This window comes from Rhinolophus ferrumequinum, chromosome 3, assembly GCF_004115265.2.
Source record: "Rhinolophus ferrumequinum isolate MPI-CBG mRhiFer1 chromosome 3, mRhiFer1_v1.p, whole genome shotgun sequence".
Lineage (NCBI taxonomy): Eukaryota > Metazoa > Chordata > Mammalia > Chiroptera > Rhinolophidae > Rhinolophus > Rhinolophus ferrumequinum.
This window is the reverse complement of record NC_046286.1, coordinates 6,539,172-6,558,407: the sequence shown is the minus strand read 5'-3', so window position 1 is coordinate 6,558,407 and position 19,236 is coordinate 6,539,172. Positions and strand designations below refer to the sequence as shown.

Genomic DNA, 19,236 nt, shown 5'->3' with positions numbered 1-19,236 from the left:
AAAACTTTTGAAACTTTTACTGCCACGTGTTACAGTTAATGCAAAACTAGAATTGGGCTCCATCTCGATTAAAATGATAAATTGGTTTTAGAGCTCTTAGCAAGGGTGAAAAAGAAGTGACTATTTATCTTCTGTGTAAGTTGCCCAGATAACTGATTCCATAGCTCAACAGAATAATTTTCTCTGCTATGTTTTGGCTTTATCATGTTCTAATTTTTTAAAAACAAAAATCCAAGGTAACTCTCTTATGAAAGAGCTAAATATCCTTGCAATTGTGTTACCTTCTTATTTATTTCAAAATATTTTATTTTATTGTCACTTTGATTAAATAGGTAACGAAGTACTAGTTCTCTGATAGCTCTTTTCATTTTGCTTCCCTAGATCAGATCCTAAATTTAGAAAAAAACTTCAGGATATCTTTCTCTATATTTATTAACTACTTTACCACTATTACAAGAGCATCATGGGCAAGAAATAACAAGCGTTGGCGAGGGTGTGGAGAAAAGGGAACCCTCGTGCACTATTGGTGGGAAGGTAAATTGGTGTAGCCACTGTGGAAAACAGTATGGCGGTTCCTCAAAAAATTAAAAATAGAATTGCCATATGATCCAGCAATTCGACTTCTGGGTACTTAGCTGAAGAAAATGGAAACACTAATTCAAAAAGACATATGCAACCCAATGTTCACTGCAGCATTATTTACAATAGACAAGTTATGGATGCAACCTAGATGTCTATCTATGGATGAATGGGTAAAGAAGATGTGGTACATATATACAATGGAATGTTATTCAGCCATCAAAAAGAATGAAATCTTGCCAATTGCAACAACAGGGATGGAACTTGAGGGCATTCTGCTAAGTGAAAGAAGTCGGACAGAAAAAGGTAAATACCATACGATTTCACTTATATGTGGAATCTAAAAACAACAATTTTTTTTTCTAAATCCCGCACTCATGGATATAGAGAACAGATTGGTGGTTGCTTGAGGTGGAGGGTGGGTAGTGGGCTAAATGGGTGAAGGGGGTTAAAAGATACAAGTTTCCAGTTATAAAATGAATGTCATGGGGATATAATGTACAGCGTTATGATTATAGTTATTAATACTGTATTGCTTATTTGAAAGTAGCTAGGAGAGTGGATCTTGAAAGTTCTTATCACAACAAAAAAAATTTTTGTAACTTTATGGTGACTAATGGTAACCGGACTTATTGTGGTGATCATTTTGCAACATATGCAAATATCAAATCATTATGTTGTACACCTGAAACTAATATAATGTATGTCAATTATACCTCAATTAAAAAAAACATTAAAAAATCATTTTCAAAAATTATAAAGAAATTCTTACTTCAAATCCTTGATGCTGAAATATTTCTTATGTCCTTTTGGACAACTTATAAGGCATTTTAAAAGTTCATTGAGATTTATTAATACAGTTGTGTTTAATATCTGCTCCTAAAATATAATAAGCTGAGCATTATCAATAAAGAAAAATGTTGTAATATTTTTTGCATGTAGAAGAAAATAAAAACTGAGGCTTTCACCTGTAACAAAATCTGATATTAAATATGGCTTGGGTGCAAAAAAGAAGAGCATCGTGGGAAGAACTGTCAAATCAGAAGAGATGTTCAGCCTTTCCTAGGCTAAGCTTACATAGGTAAAATGCTATAAATATAACTATTTCAGAAGTTGTATGCCTTATGGGAAGGCCCTGGAGATTTCTCTATGCCTTTGCTATCCATAATATGTTATCTTCAGGGCAAATACTGGTGAAACCCTCATGAAATAGTTATGTACTGTATCCCAAGAGAGAACTTTACTCTCTTCCACTCTGATATTATTGGTTACTGTAAAAAATAACCACAGCCTTTCAGTGTCGTTACTAAATAAGTTTCTCCTTCCCTACCCTTGCCTGCAGGCTCAGTTAAAAGCTGCAGGTCACAGTTTGTGTCTTCCACAAAGGACAGACTCAAAGCCTAGTAGGAAAGAACTGCATCAGGTTCTCTGAACAACTGATGTTTCACTTGGGAGGACGCCCAGCTGATATTAGCCAACCTTTAGACTGGGCTAGTGGGCTGATGATTTCTAGGACTCTTTTGAGTCCAGAAGCAGCCAGCTCACCCACGATCCAGCAGAACAAGAATTCCAGGGAACTGAATGAATGATTCAAGGAAATCTAGCTGTGGTTATTTGTTAGGAATACAGTTGGTGTTATTTTTATTGGTCTATTTTTATAGATATATAAGAAAGTTCTTTTTCTGTCTTCTCGAGCTCTCTAATCTTCAGTTTAGTAGATTATTGCTTTCGTAAAATGAAATTAAACATATTAAATGGTATCTGTATCTCACTGACCCCCTCCTGATTCAAAAACTAATACTTTTACTGAATCTCCTTATTTTCCATGGCAATGTAATTATTTACACAGGTTCAGTAAAAATCTTTTATGCTAGGATATAGTTAGATAAATCAGTTTTGTAACTGTAGTGTCATACTGAACAATAGTTCTCATTAAATCAGGTGTAAAAAGTCTACTCTAAGGGACACCCAGGGAGCCAATGTCTGCAAAGTCCTCCTAGGAACCAGGTGATAAGGAAAGCCATTTCTGGGCAGGAGAGGGATCCTAGAAAAACTGGGAACCTCAAGAAGAAAGGGGGTCCTTCACATTGATAGGGACTACAGGAGAAAGTTGGTCGAGAGAGAGTCTTGGGTAGGTTTCCTTGCTTTAGAATACCATGTTTTCCCGAAAATAAGACCTAACTTGAAAATAATCCCTAGCATGATTTTCAAAATGACATCCCTTGAACATAAGCCTTAATGCATCTTTTGGAGCAAAAGTTAATGTAAGACCCGGTCTTATTTTCGGGGAAACACGGTAGAAGTAGGGAGGTCAACTCATCCCCATCGGCCCAAGACTTGTCCAGTTTTAGCCCTGAAAGTGCCACATCCCAGCTACCCCTCCAGTCCCAGGCAAATTGAGACAGATGGTCGCGTTAGATAGAAGAGTAAATAACAGAGATTTTAAAAGTGCAACCTAGGATTCCATATGAAAACTTCTGGACAGAAGCTGAAATGGCTCAATGTATCAAAAGCCTAGATTTTCAGAGCAAACTCGAGGAGGCCCAGGCTTCATTTCCACCCTTGCTGTGCCTATGGAAATAATCAAGCCAAATCTGGTAAGACCAGCCCTTTTCATATAAAGAAGAAAGTGTGGTGATTATGATCCTAGAAATATTATCCGAAACTTGAAAAGAAGGCAAAAAGGTATAGACTAGAACAATGCATTTAATTCATCTCACAGTTTACCTTTAATTAAAAGTCCCAGACTTGGGCCAGCCCGGTGGCTCAGGTGGAGGTCGCAGGTTCGATTCCCACATGGGCCAGTGAGCTGTGCCCTCTATAGCTAAGATTGTGAACAACAGCTTGAGAGCTGGGCTGCCATGGAGAGCTGGGCGTGGGTTGCTGTGAGCCGCTGACATTGACCAGAGACCAACTGCCCCTCCTGGGGGGAGCGCAAGGCTCATAACACCAGCATGGGTTAGGGAGCTGTGTCCTACACAACTAGACTGAGAAACAACGGCTTGAACCAGAGTAGGGGAGGGGAGGGGAGGCGAAAGAAGGGGGCTGGGATAAAAAGTCCCACATTTACTGAAGTTACTTGTTAACTTGAAGATTTGTGTCCGGGAGAGATGAAAATAATTTTGTCTAGCAGAACAGATAACCCCAAAGGTTTATGGCCTGTTGGACATTAGCAATTTTTAAAATTGAACTCAGTAATCTTATCTTAACACTCTTCTGTCAAATTGCCTATAAATATCCTAATCTCTCAAATGCCCTTTGAACCCATCATACATCTTACTGGTTCCCTCACTAACTAATACAAAAATTAATTAGGTAAGACCTTTGATAAGTGTTGATTTTATATTTACTTGAAAGTCTCCTTTTTTTTTACCCTTTAGAAAATTATATTTTAACATCAGCCATTCATACTTTGTTGTGGCCCTGAGGCTGGAATATAGGAAAGGTCAGTTTTGGTGAGGGAAGCACCAAGTCTGGAGCTTGAAGCAGTATCAGGAGGAGACAGCAGGCCCGGTGAGACTCTAGCAACCCACATAGGTCCCTTTGCAGGGAATGAGGAAAAAACAAAGAAAAATGAGTCAGTCTGGTCTAGGACACAGCCTAAGACTCCTTATCAGGACACACAACCATGGCTGATCTTATGTTTCACTGAAGTTTATAGCCATTGATATGGTTTGATTTCCAGAACTGTAACTGCTCCCCAAGATTTTCCTGTTCACTGGGCCTGAAATTACATCATTTGCAAGTTACTTCTTGGACTTAAAGCCTTTTCCTTTGTTAAAATATTAATGTCTCTGGAAGAGAGGGCCACATAAAGTTGTATCAGTCATTTACACGTTAGTATAAACAAATTCCTCATCTTTTCTGAAATCAAAGTTTGAAAGAAAGGGGAAAGAGCAGGCAAGCCCCACCTTCCTGGTATGGGACGTCTTAGGAGGCTGCAGAAAAGGGGTTCAGGGATAGGATGGGGTCTTGGACTCACTGCCAGGTCCTCACGGGTGACGAAGCCCCTCTCCTGGGCACCAGAGTCCTGAAAGAAGCCCTGCAGCTCTGCAGATGCCTGGGAGGACCAGGAATCTGGCTCTGCAGCCACAGGAGCATCCTGGCCATCAGCAGGCTCTCGAGTCTGCCGCCGGCGGCTGGAGCCCAGTTTCCGGCCTTTTCGGGTCGCTCTCTGTCCAGTCTCCATGTCGCTTTTGCCTGGAGATAAAGCATGGTGAGAAGCACTAGGCTGCTGCACAGTCAGTGACTGTTGAAAACCCTCCCATGGCTCCTTATTACCCCTGGAGAAAACCCACCATGGATTTTCCGATTGGATCCCCACTGGCCTCTCTGACCTCATGCCACCCCTCGCCCCATGGTCTCCAGCAGATCCCACTCAGGGCCTTTGCCCTTTCTGTTCCCTCTGCCTGGAATGCTCTTCCCCGACCTATCCACATGCCCTCATCTTCTTCAGATCTCTGTTCAACTGTCCAAAGTCTTCTCTGGCTGTTACGTAAAAGAGCCCCTCTTCTATTTTTTGACTCAGGGGTGGTTACATAGGGTCGTCCAGAATCACATTGTCTGAAGGACCAGAAACAGCTTGCTGAGCCCTGTCTCCTGTCCCTCTGAGCTCATTTTCTCACATCCCACCTTCTGGGAGGACATCCCTCCACAGTTGACTCTTCCCTCTCTCAGTTTCGCCTCTTTTCCTCCTCAACACATTTGACATTTCTCTACTCCTTTGGCACACACACCGAGGACTCAGTAGCTCCCCACGTGGCTCTTATGGCCTTACATGACATGCCCCTTCTTCATTCCCTCACCCCCACAGCCTCACGGTCCACGTCAATCCTTCTGAACCACTTGCCATTCCCAGAATGCCAGATTCCCGCCCACCCTTCCTCCCTTTGCCCCAACCTCCCTGACTCTCTTATCCCCTCACCTAGCTGATATCTCTTCCTTCCTCAGCTTAGAGGCCACCTCCTCCAAGAAGCCTTCCCTGCAGCCACTCTCCACACTTCAAGTAAGCTTCAGTGCCTCCTTTTCTGTGGCCCCATGATGGCCTGGGCTCCCCCATGGACGTCACTGTGCACCTTGGTCCACACTGCTCCCAGCTCCTTAGCACATAGTAGGTGCTCAAGTAAGGGTTGTCCAATTCATTCATTAGGGTCCTTTCATCTGTTGTTGAAGGTCTTAGGTCAGTCATTCAATTAATAAAGATTTTGATGGATAAGGATTTGCCCAGGTGAGGCCCCAGGGCAGGAGAAAGGGAAGCTAGAGTTTGGAAAGGGTAGAGTCAGGGCCGGCCCTGAGAGAAATAAAACTGGGTACACAAAACTATATGGGGTGGGAGGGGCTAGGCAGCTTCCTATGGGCCATGGGACTTGAGCTCTAAAGGAGGCGGGCAGGATTTAGAAGCAGTGAACAGCATGTGCACCCCTTCTGGGCTTCCTTGGATGGAGCCAAAGGTCACAGACAGGCTGAGTGGAAGGGTCAGGGAGCTCTGCTTCAGGGATGACGGGCTTACTCCAGTGGACTGGAGACACTGGTCCAGCCTCCCCTTGGGCAAATTCCCTCACGCTGGTTGCATAGGACTTGGATGAAGCAATTCCTCACCCAGGGGAGGCCCCCAAACTTTAAAGTTAAGTAGAGTCTCTCTTCTCCATTTCTTTCTTTCCATCGCTCTGTCTCTTTGTGTCATACTCTCGGGCCCTTCAAAGTCTGTTTCAGATGCAGTTTTCAGATCCCAGATGTAAAACCGCGATGGTGTGCTGGAGCCAGACCTCAGGGGCTCTCGGAACCAGTGGTGCACATCTCTTCCTAACTCGGCGGCTTGCAATCAGCCACTTGCAATCAGTATTTACTCCATGTGAACTGGCAAATGCTACACATCAGGGATTTTTTCCTCCCAAAGAACAGTTACCAGCATGCCTCTTCTGAGAAGACTTCCTTCTGCCCAACCTCTTCCCCAGATCTAGTATGCACTTAAGTGACAAGCATTTACTGAGCACCAACTGAATGCCAGCAGAGTGGTAAGCAGGCATGCCACGATGAGGATGGTTCCCTTGGGTGAATTAGGAAAAGGTGCCCCTTCCTCCTGGAAGTTCGTCCCATGGATGTGGAAAAGGAGACCCAAGAGAGGAGGTGACTTCCAGTCACAGTGGTCTGGAGTCAGACAGACTCTGCCTCTCCCAGCTCTGCCTCTCACTAGTCATGTGACCTGGGGAAGTTGTTTAACATCCTGTGCCTCAGTTTCCTCACTGGACCATGAGACCACAAGGTTGTGGTGAGGATTAGATAAGATAATTAAAGTTGAAACGCCACCTCCCATTCTGACTTTACTTTCTCTTAGCATTTGTCACCTTCCCAGAATAGTCTTTTATTCAATTATTTTGTAAATTTTCCATCACCTCTTACTGAAATATAAGCCTCATGTGAGTCGGGAGTTCACTCTTTTGTTCACTGCTCTATCCCAAATGCTTAGAACAGTGCCTCACGTACAATCAGCACTCAGCAAATATTTATTGAATCTATAATCCATGTAAATCACTCACAGCCATGCCCAGCACATAGTGACGGCTGGATAAAGATGGCAATGACAGTGGAGGTGATGACATGGATGAGGGTGAAGTTTCATTCGAGCCTCATACAAACCAGGTACTGTACAGATACGATTTATCCCCACTTGACAGATGAGAAAACTGAGGGAGGGAGGCTCTGAGACTCAGAGACCTGCCCAAGCCATGAAGTCAGTAGGAGAGCCAGCAGCAGCTCCACTCCCCTGGTTTGTCACAGGAGGGACTTCCCTACAGACCACTTCCTGGAGAGGGACCTCCTTGATGGGCAGAAGGCACCTCTGTGGATCACTGATAGCGCAGACTGTGGGTGGGACAAGTGCTTCGTGGAGCAGGGCGGAGCGGGCAGGCTTTGCTCAGCGTGGTGAGACTTGGAAACACCAAGTGTCACATGCATTTCCGTTGATGGAGATAACACATGTGAAGCAACAAGATATGATTCTCACTGCGGAAGCTTCTAGAAACAAAGTACTGGGGGAAGAGTCTACTGTGATATGGATACCACAACGCTGAGTCTGTCAGGCTCCCACAAGTCAAGGAAATTAGAATCCTGAAATAAATTCCCTGTGACCACATCCCAAGACATAGGATGTTTTTAATATCCCTCCCGGCGAGTTCCTACCATGTTTCCCCGAAAATAAGACCTAGCCGGACAATCAACTCTAATGCATCTTTTGGAGCAAAAATTAATATAAGACCTGGTATCATATTATATTATATTATATTATATTATATTATATTATATTATATTATATTATATTATATTATAGACCCGGTCTTATATTATAGTAAAGTAAGATTGGGTCTGATATTAATTTTTGCTCCAAAAGACGCATTCCAGCTGATTGTCCGGCTAGGTCTTGTTTTCGGTGAAACACGGTAGTTGTAGCACATCCACAGCCCATTTTCAGCAGTCCCCTGACATTTTATAAAAAGGAAGCACCCAGCCCCCATTCTGCCTCGGGCCTCATGTCAGCCCTCTGAGCCAGCCCATGGTGGGGTGGGGCACTCAGCGGCTCTCTTTCTGCCTGTCAGGAGGCCTGGGCACCTGTCACCATCAGTCAGAGGAGTGTACTCCCCCCTCACAGCCTTACAACACACTCTGAAAACAGTCTGTGCCCGCTTCACGGCCAGGCATGGCCATTCAGAGACAGAGGGGACATCCTTCAGTGAATCCTCTCACAGGTGTACATGCACATACCCTCCCTCTCAGCCAGCTTCACTCAGCCAACCATCACCACCACTCCCTCATGGTCAGCTCTCTCACGCTTGGACACGACCACCCTCACAGACATTGGCGTGCACGGAGGTCTCTGCCCACTCATTCACTCAGAATAACACTCCTCACGGCCAGCCAGCAGGGGCACCCCTCGGCAAGCACCCCCTCCTCTGCCACATTCCCCAGACTGGATGATTGCCGCCCCACACCCTTACCAGGAGCACACCCCTCAGCACAACTTCCTCCCCTCACATTCCTCCCCCAAAAAATCATACAAAGGTTAAAGCCAAACTTGAAAGCAAATGAATCCCACTCCCGGACAATCTATAGGAAAGAAACAGCTCCCTGCTGCGGGATTCCGTTAGGCGAGCAGGCACCAGAGGCTTTCAGTCAGCAAGTGGAAGCTGCACAAGAAGGATGGGGTGGGGACAGCGGCAGAATTGCAATACAGGGTCTGCAGGTGCCTTAGGGCCACCCCAATTCCATCATTCTCTCACCCAACGGGCGACAGCTAGGTCTGCTCTTCACCCTATTTACTTCAATAACTACAAATAACAGCGACAGTCACAGGACCCAAACCGCCCAACATGGTGGGCCTGAGGGGCCACTTAGTGCCTTGTTCAAGTCCACTCACCCTCTTTCTTCCCCTCACTACCTTGATAGAGAAACGGAGGCTCTGAGAAGCCAAGTGACTTGCCCCAGGTCTCACGACCACTTAAGGCAGGCAATTTACTCCAGTCTCCTACCCAAGTGCCCTCCATCACACCCCAATAGAGAGCCCCAAATTCACAAGAGAAGAGGACTCAGCCCTTTGTACTGTGTCATAGGAGTTGGATGGGGACCACTACTCCCTCTCTCAGCCTCAACCCGCCAAAGAAAAAAAGCATCGCAGTTCCAGGTGGCTCTCACCTCTCAAAGTCTCCAGTCGTGCATGTAGCCTGTGCCTCCCAGACCTGGTGATGAGGCAACCCCTACCCCGAGGAGCTCACGAGCTCTGGAACTGTTAACAGTTTTGTCTCTTGCTTAATTACTCTTTCCGTTCCTCAGAGAGCCAATCTCCTGTGTTAATCTATGAGACTTCCTGTACAGGCCACTGGTTATCTTTTCACAACCTTGCCTGGTACTCCTGAGGCTCCTTTACCCCCAGAATCACGGAAAGGGAGAATTCTGGAACTGGGAGGGAGGTCCTTCTAAACAGAGGCCCCGAAGGTGAGGTAAACTGCTCAAGGTCATCCAGGCCTCAGTGGCAAAGTCAGAAATTGGACCCTACTCTGGTTGACAGGGTGATGCCATGCTTTATCCCAGCCAGAGTCTTGATGGGCACAGTTATGGCTAAAGCTGGGTGCAAACCTGCACTCCATGCCTCACCTCTGATCCTCACTCTCTGACAGTGTCTGCAGAGTGTCTGACAGTGTCTGGGGGAGGCTTAGAGAATAGTCTAACCTAACACCAAAATATACTATACAGCTACAACTATCAGAACAGAGTGGTACTGGAGCATGAATATAAATGGACGAATCAATGGTTGGGAACAAAGAATAGATAGGAATAAACTCAACTACATATATATGGGAATTTAGTGTATGATAAAGGTGGCATTTCAAATCAGTGAGAAACATGGTTTATTCAATAAGCCATTGAGAGATTGGGCTAGGTATCTGCAAAAAACAAAGTTGGATCTCTAAAATAATTCCATATGGATCAGAAGTTTAAGCATTAAAAAAAAAATCATACAATTATGTTGTTTGGGATTTACTTCAAAATAATAGAGGTAGGGCCGGCCCAGTGGCTCAGGAGGTTAGAGCTCCGTGCTCCTAACGTCGAAAGCTGCCGGTTTGATTCCCGCATGGGCCAGTGGGCTCTCAACCACAAGATTGCCAGTTTGACGCCCACAAGGGATGGTGGGCTGCCCCCCCTGCAACTAAGACTGAACACGGCACCTTGAACTGAGCTGCCGCTAAGCTCCCGGATGGCTCAGTTAGTTGGAGAGCGTCTTCTCAACCACAAGGTTGCCGGTTCGACTCCCGCAAGAGATGGTGGGCTGTGCCCCCTGCAATTAACAACGGCAGCTGGACCTGGAGCTGAGCTGCACCCTCCACAACTAAGACTGAAAGGACAACAACTTGAAGCTGAACGGCACCCTCCACAACTAAGATTGAAAGGACAACAACTTGACTTGGAAAAAAGTCCTGGAAGTACACACTGTTCCCCAGTAAGGTCCTGTTCCCCTTCCTCAATAAAAAAACAATAAAATAATAATAATGGAGGTATAGGGGAAATGGATGGGGTATAGACAAAATAATACAGGCTCTGGCCCTGTTCTGATTACTGTTGAAGTTGGTGGGACAACCACTGGCTCATTCTAGTCTTCTCTTTATTTTTGTGTATGTTTGAACAAATGCCATAAGGAATCATGGGATAATTTTTAAATAATCATAGAGCAGCAAAGCCTTTCCAGGCATATTAGAAAGGGTTAGAAACCATAAAGGAAAAGATTGAGACATTCAACTATGTAGAAATTTTAAAATAAAAAAATAAAACGACTGAATAGCAAAAAAGAGTCACTCTTGACAAATCAAAAGGCAAACTATAAAAAAATTCACATATCAGAGAAAATAAGCTAATTTCCTCCTTATATCATGAGTTTCTACAGATCAATTAAAAAACTAATAATGTGAGGTTTCAAACCAAGATGGTGCAGTAGGTAAACGCTGTGTTTACCTTCTCTTACAACCACATCAAAATTACAACTAATCTACAAAACAACCATTATCAAGAATCGCCTAAAATCAAGCTGAACTAAAGCCCTACAACTAAAGATGTGCAGAAAACACCTCCAGACTGATAGGAAGGGCAGAGACATGGAACGGCCAGGTCCCCCACCCATGTGTGACCATTACAGGTCAGGAGGGATATTTTGGCTATGGAGGTCCTCCCCACCCACCAGAGGAGCAAGAGGTCTCAGCCCCAACCCAGCCCAGGGTTCCAGTGCTGGGGAGAGAAGTCCCCATAATTTCTGGCTGTGAAAACCAGCAGAGATTGTGACTGAGTGAGACTGAGTGCGGCTGCACTCACAGGTGCTTCTCTTAAAGGGACTGCGCCCGTGCGGACTTACCCACCAACAGAATCACTGGCTCTGAGCTCCAGGGCTGGGGCAGCAGTTGGAAAGGCGGTGGGAACATATGGTGGGGAACTGAGTTGTCTGGCTTGGGATGGGGGCTGGAGAGGCGGCTTTCTCCTGGATGGGGAGGTGGTGGAGGCCATTGTTTCTTTGCTTAGCCCTCCCCCTTCACCGCTTGCAGATGCAGGCAGCCACCATATCTGAGTCTCTGCCATTCGTTTACTACGCCCTGGCGATTCGAGACCTGGCCCCGCCCAAATTTTGGGCACACCCAAGCCACTTCCAGTGGCTTTTTCGTGCAGACCACCAGCCTTGGCTCAAGCTGCAGACTTTTCTAGGGTCTCTCAAAGGTTTGTGGAACACAGACAAGCAGCATCTGACTTGAGCATGTCCTGTACCTCTGGCTGAGCAGCCCTAAGCGGTCACTAGCGGCAGCCGGCCTTCGTTCATGGCTTGGCCTCTCAAGGCACCTCCCAGCACAGCACAGGTGGCAGACATCTGTGGATTTTTTTCTGGCTGCTGCTGGGTGGCCCTGGGTGGGGCATGGGCTGTAGCTAAACTTGACCTACAGAGGATCCCCTCCAAGGTGGTCCTGGGGCTGGTATCCCCAGTGGCCAGCTTCAAAACAAGCTGGAGCATCCATCTCCAAGTATGACATACCCAAGGGGCAGATTGGGCAGGCACCAGAGTCCTGCTGAGGCAGCTCCTGCTCTGTCGAATCAGCCCCTACACAACAACTCTTCCACTGTAGTCAAAGCCAGTCCTCACAACTAGTGAGCCAAATGGGTCAGTCCCTTCCGTTGATGTGCATTTATCAACCAAGGCTCAACTACAAGAGGAAGGCACACACAACCCACACAAAAGAGACACCTGGAGTACGTGGCTCAGGTAACCACTGAACCCCACAGCACACCTACTACATAAGGCCACTCTGCTAAGACCAGAAGACATAGCAGCCCTACCTAATATATAGAAACAAACACAGGGAGGCAGTCAAAATGGGGGGACAAAGAAACATGCCCCAAATAAAAGAATAGAACAAAGCTCCAGAAAAAGAACTAAGCGAAATGGAGATAAGCAATCTATAAGACACAGAGTTCCAAACACTGCTTATAAAAATGCTCATTGATCTCAGGGAGAACTTCAACAGAGAGATGGGAAGCATAAAAATAGAGATGGAAATCGTGAACAAGAACCAGTAAGAAATAAAGGATACAATAATGGAAATGAAGAATATATTACAGGGAATCAATAGTAGATTAGATGAAACAGAGGATCCAACCAGCGATGCAGAAGGTAAGGAAGCAGAAAACACCCAAGTAGAAGAGCAAAACAAAAACAGAATCTAAAAAATTGAGGAGAGTTTAAGGGACCTCCAGGACACTATCAAGCGTACTAACATTAGCATTATAGGGGTACCAGAAGGAGAAGAGAAAGAGCAAGGAATTGAAAACCTATTTGAAGAAATAATGACAGAAAACTTCCCTAACCTGGTGAAGGAAATAGATATACAAGCCCAGAAAACACAAAGAGTCCCAAATAAGATGAACCCAAAGAGGTCAACACCAAGACACATCATAATTAAAATGCCAAAGGTTAAAGACAAAGAGAGAATCTTAAAAGCAGGAAGAGAAAAGCAGTTAGTTATCTATAAGGGAGCCCCCATAAGACTGGCAGCTGATTTTTCAACAGAAACTTTGCAGGGAAGAAGGGATTAGCAGGAAATATTCCAAGTGATGAAAACCAACGACATACAACCAAGATTGCTCTACCCAGCAAGGCTATCATTTAGAATTGAAGGACAGATAAGGAGATTCCCAGACAAGAAAAAGCTGAAGGAGTTCATCACCACCAAACCAGTATTACAAGGAATCTTAGAAGGACTTCTTTAAGATGGGAGTGGGGATGGGTAAAAGGGGAAGGGATTAAGATGTACAAATTTGTTGTTACACAGTAGTCATGGGGATGTAGGGTATAGCATAAGAAATACAGTCAATAATATGATGCCAAATAGGTACAAGATCCGTCAGGGTGATATATGCAAATGGGGTTGGAGGCAGGGTGAAAAAGGTGAAGGTATTTAGAAACACAAATTGGTAGTTAATATAATATGGGGAATATAATCGACAATGTTGTAAAGATCATGTAAGGTGTCAGATGGGCACTGGATTTATTAGGGGGATCACTTCATAGACTGTGTTCAATGTGCTATACAGCTGAAGCTGAAGTAGAATAATATTGAATGTCAGCTATAACGAAATATATAGGTATATATATAGTCACGGGATGTGGAGTACAACACAGGGAAGATAGTCAATGGTATTGTAACAGCTGTATAAGTTGTCAGAAGGATAGTAGCTTGGGGGGTAGGTTATCACTTTATGAGGGGTTTAAATGTCTAACTAATTACATTGCTTTGTACACCTGAAACTAAAAACAAACAAAAACCAAACTCAAATGCATCAGAGATATTGGCACCATATGTAAATAGACAATTCATGGGGAAAATATCAATTATTTTCTTTTCCCTAGTAATGTGAAATTTATGCTTTTACTTTTTCTTTTTTTATTAAAATATAGTTGAAATACAATATATTAGTTTCAAGTGTACAACATCATGATTCGACATTAATATATCTTTCCATGTGATTACCACGACAAGTCTAGTAACCATCTGTCACCGTACAAAGTTATTACGATATTATTGAATATATTCCCTGTGCTGTACACTATATCCTGAGACTTATTCATTTTATAGCTGGAAATTTGTATCTCCTAATCTCTTCTCCTTTATCACCCATCCCCCACCTCCCTCCCCTCTGGCAACCACCAATTTGTTCTCTGTATCTATGAGTCTGTGTTGTTTTGCTTGTTTGTTGTCTTCAGATTCCACTTATAAATGAAATCATACTGTATTTGTCTTTCTCTGTCTCACTTATTTCACTTAGCATAATACCCTCAAGGTCCACCCATGTTGGACAAACAGCAAGATTTCATTCTTTTTTATGGCTAAGTAATCAATTGCTTTTAAATCCATAAAAAAAAAAAAATGCTTATCTCCACTCGTAATAAAAGAAATAAAAAATAAAATTACAACGAGCTACCATTTTAAACTATTTAATTAGTAAACCTTTTCTAAAAATGTGCTGTGTTGTAAAGGATATAGGGAAACACTTCCTCACACTGTTGGTAAGAACATAAACTGGTACATTTTTCATGAAAAGAAATGTGGTATCTATCAACCTTTAAAATGCAAAAATCTTTTTACTCAGCAATTTCACTTCTAGTCAGTTGTCCTACAGGTGATATACAAAATGACAATATAAAAGGATATTCATTACAAGAGTGTCTGTAGTAGTAAAGGATTGGAAACAACCTAAATTTCCACCAACAGGGAGGTGGTTAAATAAACTCTGATAGGTCCGTACAATGGCCAACTGTGCGGCTGTGGAGAAAATGAGAAGGAGCCAGGTGGACCGATATGGAACAACCTTCACAATATACAGTTGAATGAAAAAAGTGAGGTGGAAAACAGTGAGTCTAGTATGCTTTGCATGGAAAAAAAAAGTGTATGTGTGTAGATGCAATTTATACTACAACACATGCTTTCATACATGTTTGTAAGTGCATAGACTATATCTGACAGAATGTACAAGAAACTGGTATCAGTTGGGATGGAAAAGGAAGGAGATTTTGTTAACTTTCATTTTGTACCATCTTTATACATTACCCATTCAAAAATATATTTAAGAATAATTTGTACATATTCAGAGAGAGAATGATGAAGGAAATGTGAAAAAATGATACTGTTTCGGGACTTGTTGGTGAAGAGTATGTGGGAATTGTTTTAGTATTTTTGCAACTTTTCTGTATATCTCAAATGATTTCAAAACAAAAAAAATTCAAAAGTAATAAATTTAATCTCTAAATAAATATATATTCTCACAACTAACCATCCTTTTATCACCTTTTTACCACTGAGCAAATTGATACTCAGAGAGTTTCTATGGCTTTATTGAACTAAATAAGGCATTCATTTTTTTTATTCGACAAATAATTATTGAGTACCTGGTATATGCCAGACAATGGGCTAGGCTCTGAGGATACAAAAGTGAAAAAAAAAAAATTCCACATGGAATTCCAAAAATTCCATGTAATATAACATCTGGTAGCAATAAGTGCTGTGGAGAAATGTAAAGCAGAGTGAAGAAATAGAAGTGGGGGTGTGTTTTAGAGGGAGTGGCCGGGGGATCCCTGTCCAAGGAGTATGTGAGAAAAGGGATCTGGAAGGAGGGTGTTCAGGAAGAGGGAACAGTGAGTGCAAAGGCCCTGAGGCAGCAGCATGGTTTGTGCACTTGAGGAACAGTGAGGAGACTAGTGTGGCTGGAACAGATCATGGAGGGAAGAGCGGAGATGAGGTCAGAGGTAACAGGCAGTGTGACCTGTAGACCATATAAGGACCTGGTTTTACAGTAAGTGAGACAGAAGTCATTTAGAGGGTGACGTGATCCAACATAGGCTTTAAAAGAATCCCTCTGGCTGCTTTACTGTGGAGAATAGACCGTACGGAGGCAAAGACAGAAGTAGGGAGACCAGTGAGGAGGCTGTTAAAATAATCCAGACAAGAAGTGATGGCTTAGACCAGGTGAGCAGCGATGGAGGTGATGACGAGAGGTAACTGGACTCTGGATATATTCTGAAAGTAGGGCCAACAGTATTTGCTGCTGGATTTGGGCAAATGCAACAAATCCAGGATCTTTTTCTCTCCAATGAGGGGCTCTCTCCACTTCTCTTTGAACAAAGTGAGTTTGGATTTTTAAGACCCAGCCCCCAGGTTCTCAAGGAAGTCTCAGTTCCTTTGCCCCCTACCCCTGTCCCCACAGAGAAGGCGGGGTGGGCATGGTGTCACCCCCTCTAGGTTGGAGCCTGAGTGCCCTGGAGTGCTCAGCCTGGCCTGCCCTCTGCACCAGCCCCAGGGGAGAAACCTGCTCCTGAGCCAACTAGCAGGAGAACATAACCAAGTCCTAAGAAAAAAGTTAGATGCAAGCCTTTTTGGGTACAGTGGAGCTAATTTTAAACTACAGTGTCCCTGGACTTACAAACATTGAGCTCAGAAACTGCATTTTACAAAAACGGAATTAATGAACAAGGATCAAAGACAGTGAAACCATTTTATGAGTGGGAAAGCTTTCGCACTCACAAATTTTCAGTTCCCTGAAGATGCTGGAATTCACTTCACAGTTTAGTAAATCCTGAAGCAAGATACTCTGTTCTGGGGTGCGATGGTGAGATCTGGAATTCAAACTAGGAGACCTGGGTCCCCCTGCTTTCAGCTGCTGGCTGCAAACTAGGAGCGCAGGCAATGCCACGGGAAACCAGGGCCAGCGAGCTGGTTTTGAAGTTGCATTTATATAGCACGTTTTACGTAAGAGTGAGAAAATCTAAATTACATCAAAGACCGAGGAGGGCCACAGAGGAAATAGGTCCTGGCAGGCCTCCTCTTAGAATTGTCACCGTGGTGGTGGCTCCGGTGAGGCACTTCCCCTTTCTGGTTTATTGAGCAGGCAGTATGACCCAGGTCTTCAGGGTGGATATCCTGGCTCCCTACCACTTCCCAGGGGCGTGACCTCAGGCAAGTGATTCAAGGGCTTATTGCCTGAGTTTCTCATCTGTAAAATAGAGACAATAGTAATGCCTACCTTGCAGGTATGTTATAAGGATTCAGTGCTATAAACCATGTAAAACTTTGGAACCATGTTAGACAGATGATGTGTTAGCTATTGTAATTTTTGTGATCTTGCCAATTTGCAAATGACCTATGCCAGACATATTGTCAAGAGATGAGGAATAGTGACCGGGATGCTGGGACAGGGTGGGTTAGGGGTGAGGATTGGGGCTGGAGTACTCAGGTCATGAAGGAAATGCAAGCCATGGCGAATCATTTAACAAACATTTATTGAACACCTACTGTGTGCCAGGTGCTTTCTGGGTGCTGGGATACAGCAGTGAACAACACAGGCAAAGACCTACCCTCACAGAGCTCCCGTTTCTGTGGGCTGGGTGGGAGAGGGTAAGGCCACAGTGATTTTTGCCAACGTGCTGACCTGGGCACTCGGCTGGCTGAAGGGTGGTTGTGGGGACAGAGCCTCAAAAAGCAGTTTCCAGGCTCTCGGCCTCACATAGAAAGGTGCTGGCTCAGGTAGTAAATGGCCATCGACTGTGATCAAATGGCCAGCAGCTGTGGCTAGTTGGCCGTCAGCTGTAACCAGTGAGCCATTAGCCATGAATATAACTGCCGTGGCTAGGCTAGCAGCAGAAAGAAAAAAGGGGGAGCTAGCAAGAAGATGGTGGCTGAGTCTGCAAGCGGCACAGTGAGGGTTGAGAATTGTGTTGCTCCTGGTTCCTGTTTCTCCAACCCAGCCGCCAGCGAGAGTATAGAGATATGACTCCCCTACCTATGGCTCCGTGGGTGTTCCTTTTTGGCCTCACCATGTCCTGCGTTCTTGTGTGGGGAGCGGGACCAGAGACCCTGCAGGCCGCCCTGCGTGACACTTGGCGTAGTTGGCAGGATCCCCTGCACTACAGTGGTTATAGTAGCCGCTGCTGCTGCCCCACCCACGTCCCCCAGGCCCATATCTGTGTTCACCTGAAGCTTTGGTAGTTTCTGGCAGGGCTATAGCTTCTTGCCTCAAAAGCTTGCATCCTTCTGGTTTTCTCTGGCATCACGGGAACTAGCTTCACCTGGGAGAAGTAACCTAAACTTGTCCCTGGTAGTAGCCCTCAATCATCGATGGAAGTGTCAGTAGTTAAGTACCCCAGAGGTACCCAGGTAAGTACCCCAGAGGTACCCAGGTAAGTACCCCAGAAGGACAGTTCTAGGGCACGTTCCACATGGTCTCCTCAAACGTGAGAGAGTTTAGGTTCTAGTTACACACAGCAGAGCTTGCTCAACAACACCGTTAGTGGCTTTTTCCTTTCCTTCCTCACATTCCTCACTCCCTAACTTGTGCTTCCAGGGACCACCCCCCAAGTAAAGCACCTGCATACAAGTCCTTGTCTCAGGTTGCTTTTGAGGGGAAAAAATGAAGATGGGCTTCTGAAAATGGATCCCTTGCCAGTGAGATGGCAATAGGGACCTGGCTGCCAGTAGTGAGTAGGGTGGTATCTGCTGGCAGGCTATGGCACCACAATGCCCGAGACTCAACTGTGTGAAGTGGACTGGAGTGAGGTGCGGGTAGGATTCCAGGGCAACCCTGACTTCGGCAAGGTGGAGCGCTTCAAAGACATGGGCAGTGCTAAATATGAGGACGTGGCGCTGGCTGGCTTTGATTAACTGCACTAGAAGCCTTGAAGAAGGAGAATGACGGGCTTCACCCAGGGCATGATGTGGGAGACAGGAGAAATCCACAAGAGCATTCTAAATGGCCCTCATCTCGTGTGGCCCAAAGGCAGGCTGTGCTGAGAAGCAGCCCCTGGATTTGGTCCTAAAGATGGTGGAACTACGGTGTTTCACCGAAAGTAAGAACTAACAGGAAGATAAGCACTAGCATGATTTTTCAGGATGCTCGTAATATAAAATAAGCCCTACCATATTTCCACCAAAATAAGACCAGGTCTTATGTTAATTTTTACTTCAAAAGATGCATTCGGGCTTATTTTATATTACGAGCATCCTAAAAAAACATGTTAATGCTTATTTTCCGGTTAGGTCTTATTTTGGGGGAAACATGGTACAAGAGAGCCTGAATGCACAGCTCCAG

At 44.6% G+C, this 19,236-nt stretch overlaps 1 protein-coding gene across 3 annotated transcripts in view; it reads right to left on the bottom strand.

Moving 5' to 3' along the window:
- RAB44 (RAB44, member RAS oncogene family) overlaps positions 1–16,797 on the bottom strand; it is a 40,170-nt gene extending 23,373 nt beyond the window's left edge. Inside the window, exons 1-2 of one of the 3 annotated variants that reach the window (XM_033103671.1) lie at positions 16,677–16,797; positions 4,562–4,779 (exon numbers count right to left, since the gene is read on the bottom strand). In XM_033103671.1, the coding sequence (XP_032959562.1) occupies positions 4,562–4,768 (207 nt within the window). In that variant the 5' untranslated portion in view covers positions 4,769–4,779; positions 16,677–16,797. Of the gene's footprint in view, positions 1–4,561; positions 4,780–9,264; positions 9,402–16,676 lie in introns of those variants that run through there. The other 2 variants (XM_033103670.1, XM_033103672.1) reach the window with 2 other exon arrangements.
- Between the last annotated feature and the right edge of the window lie 2,439 nt (positions 16,798–19,236).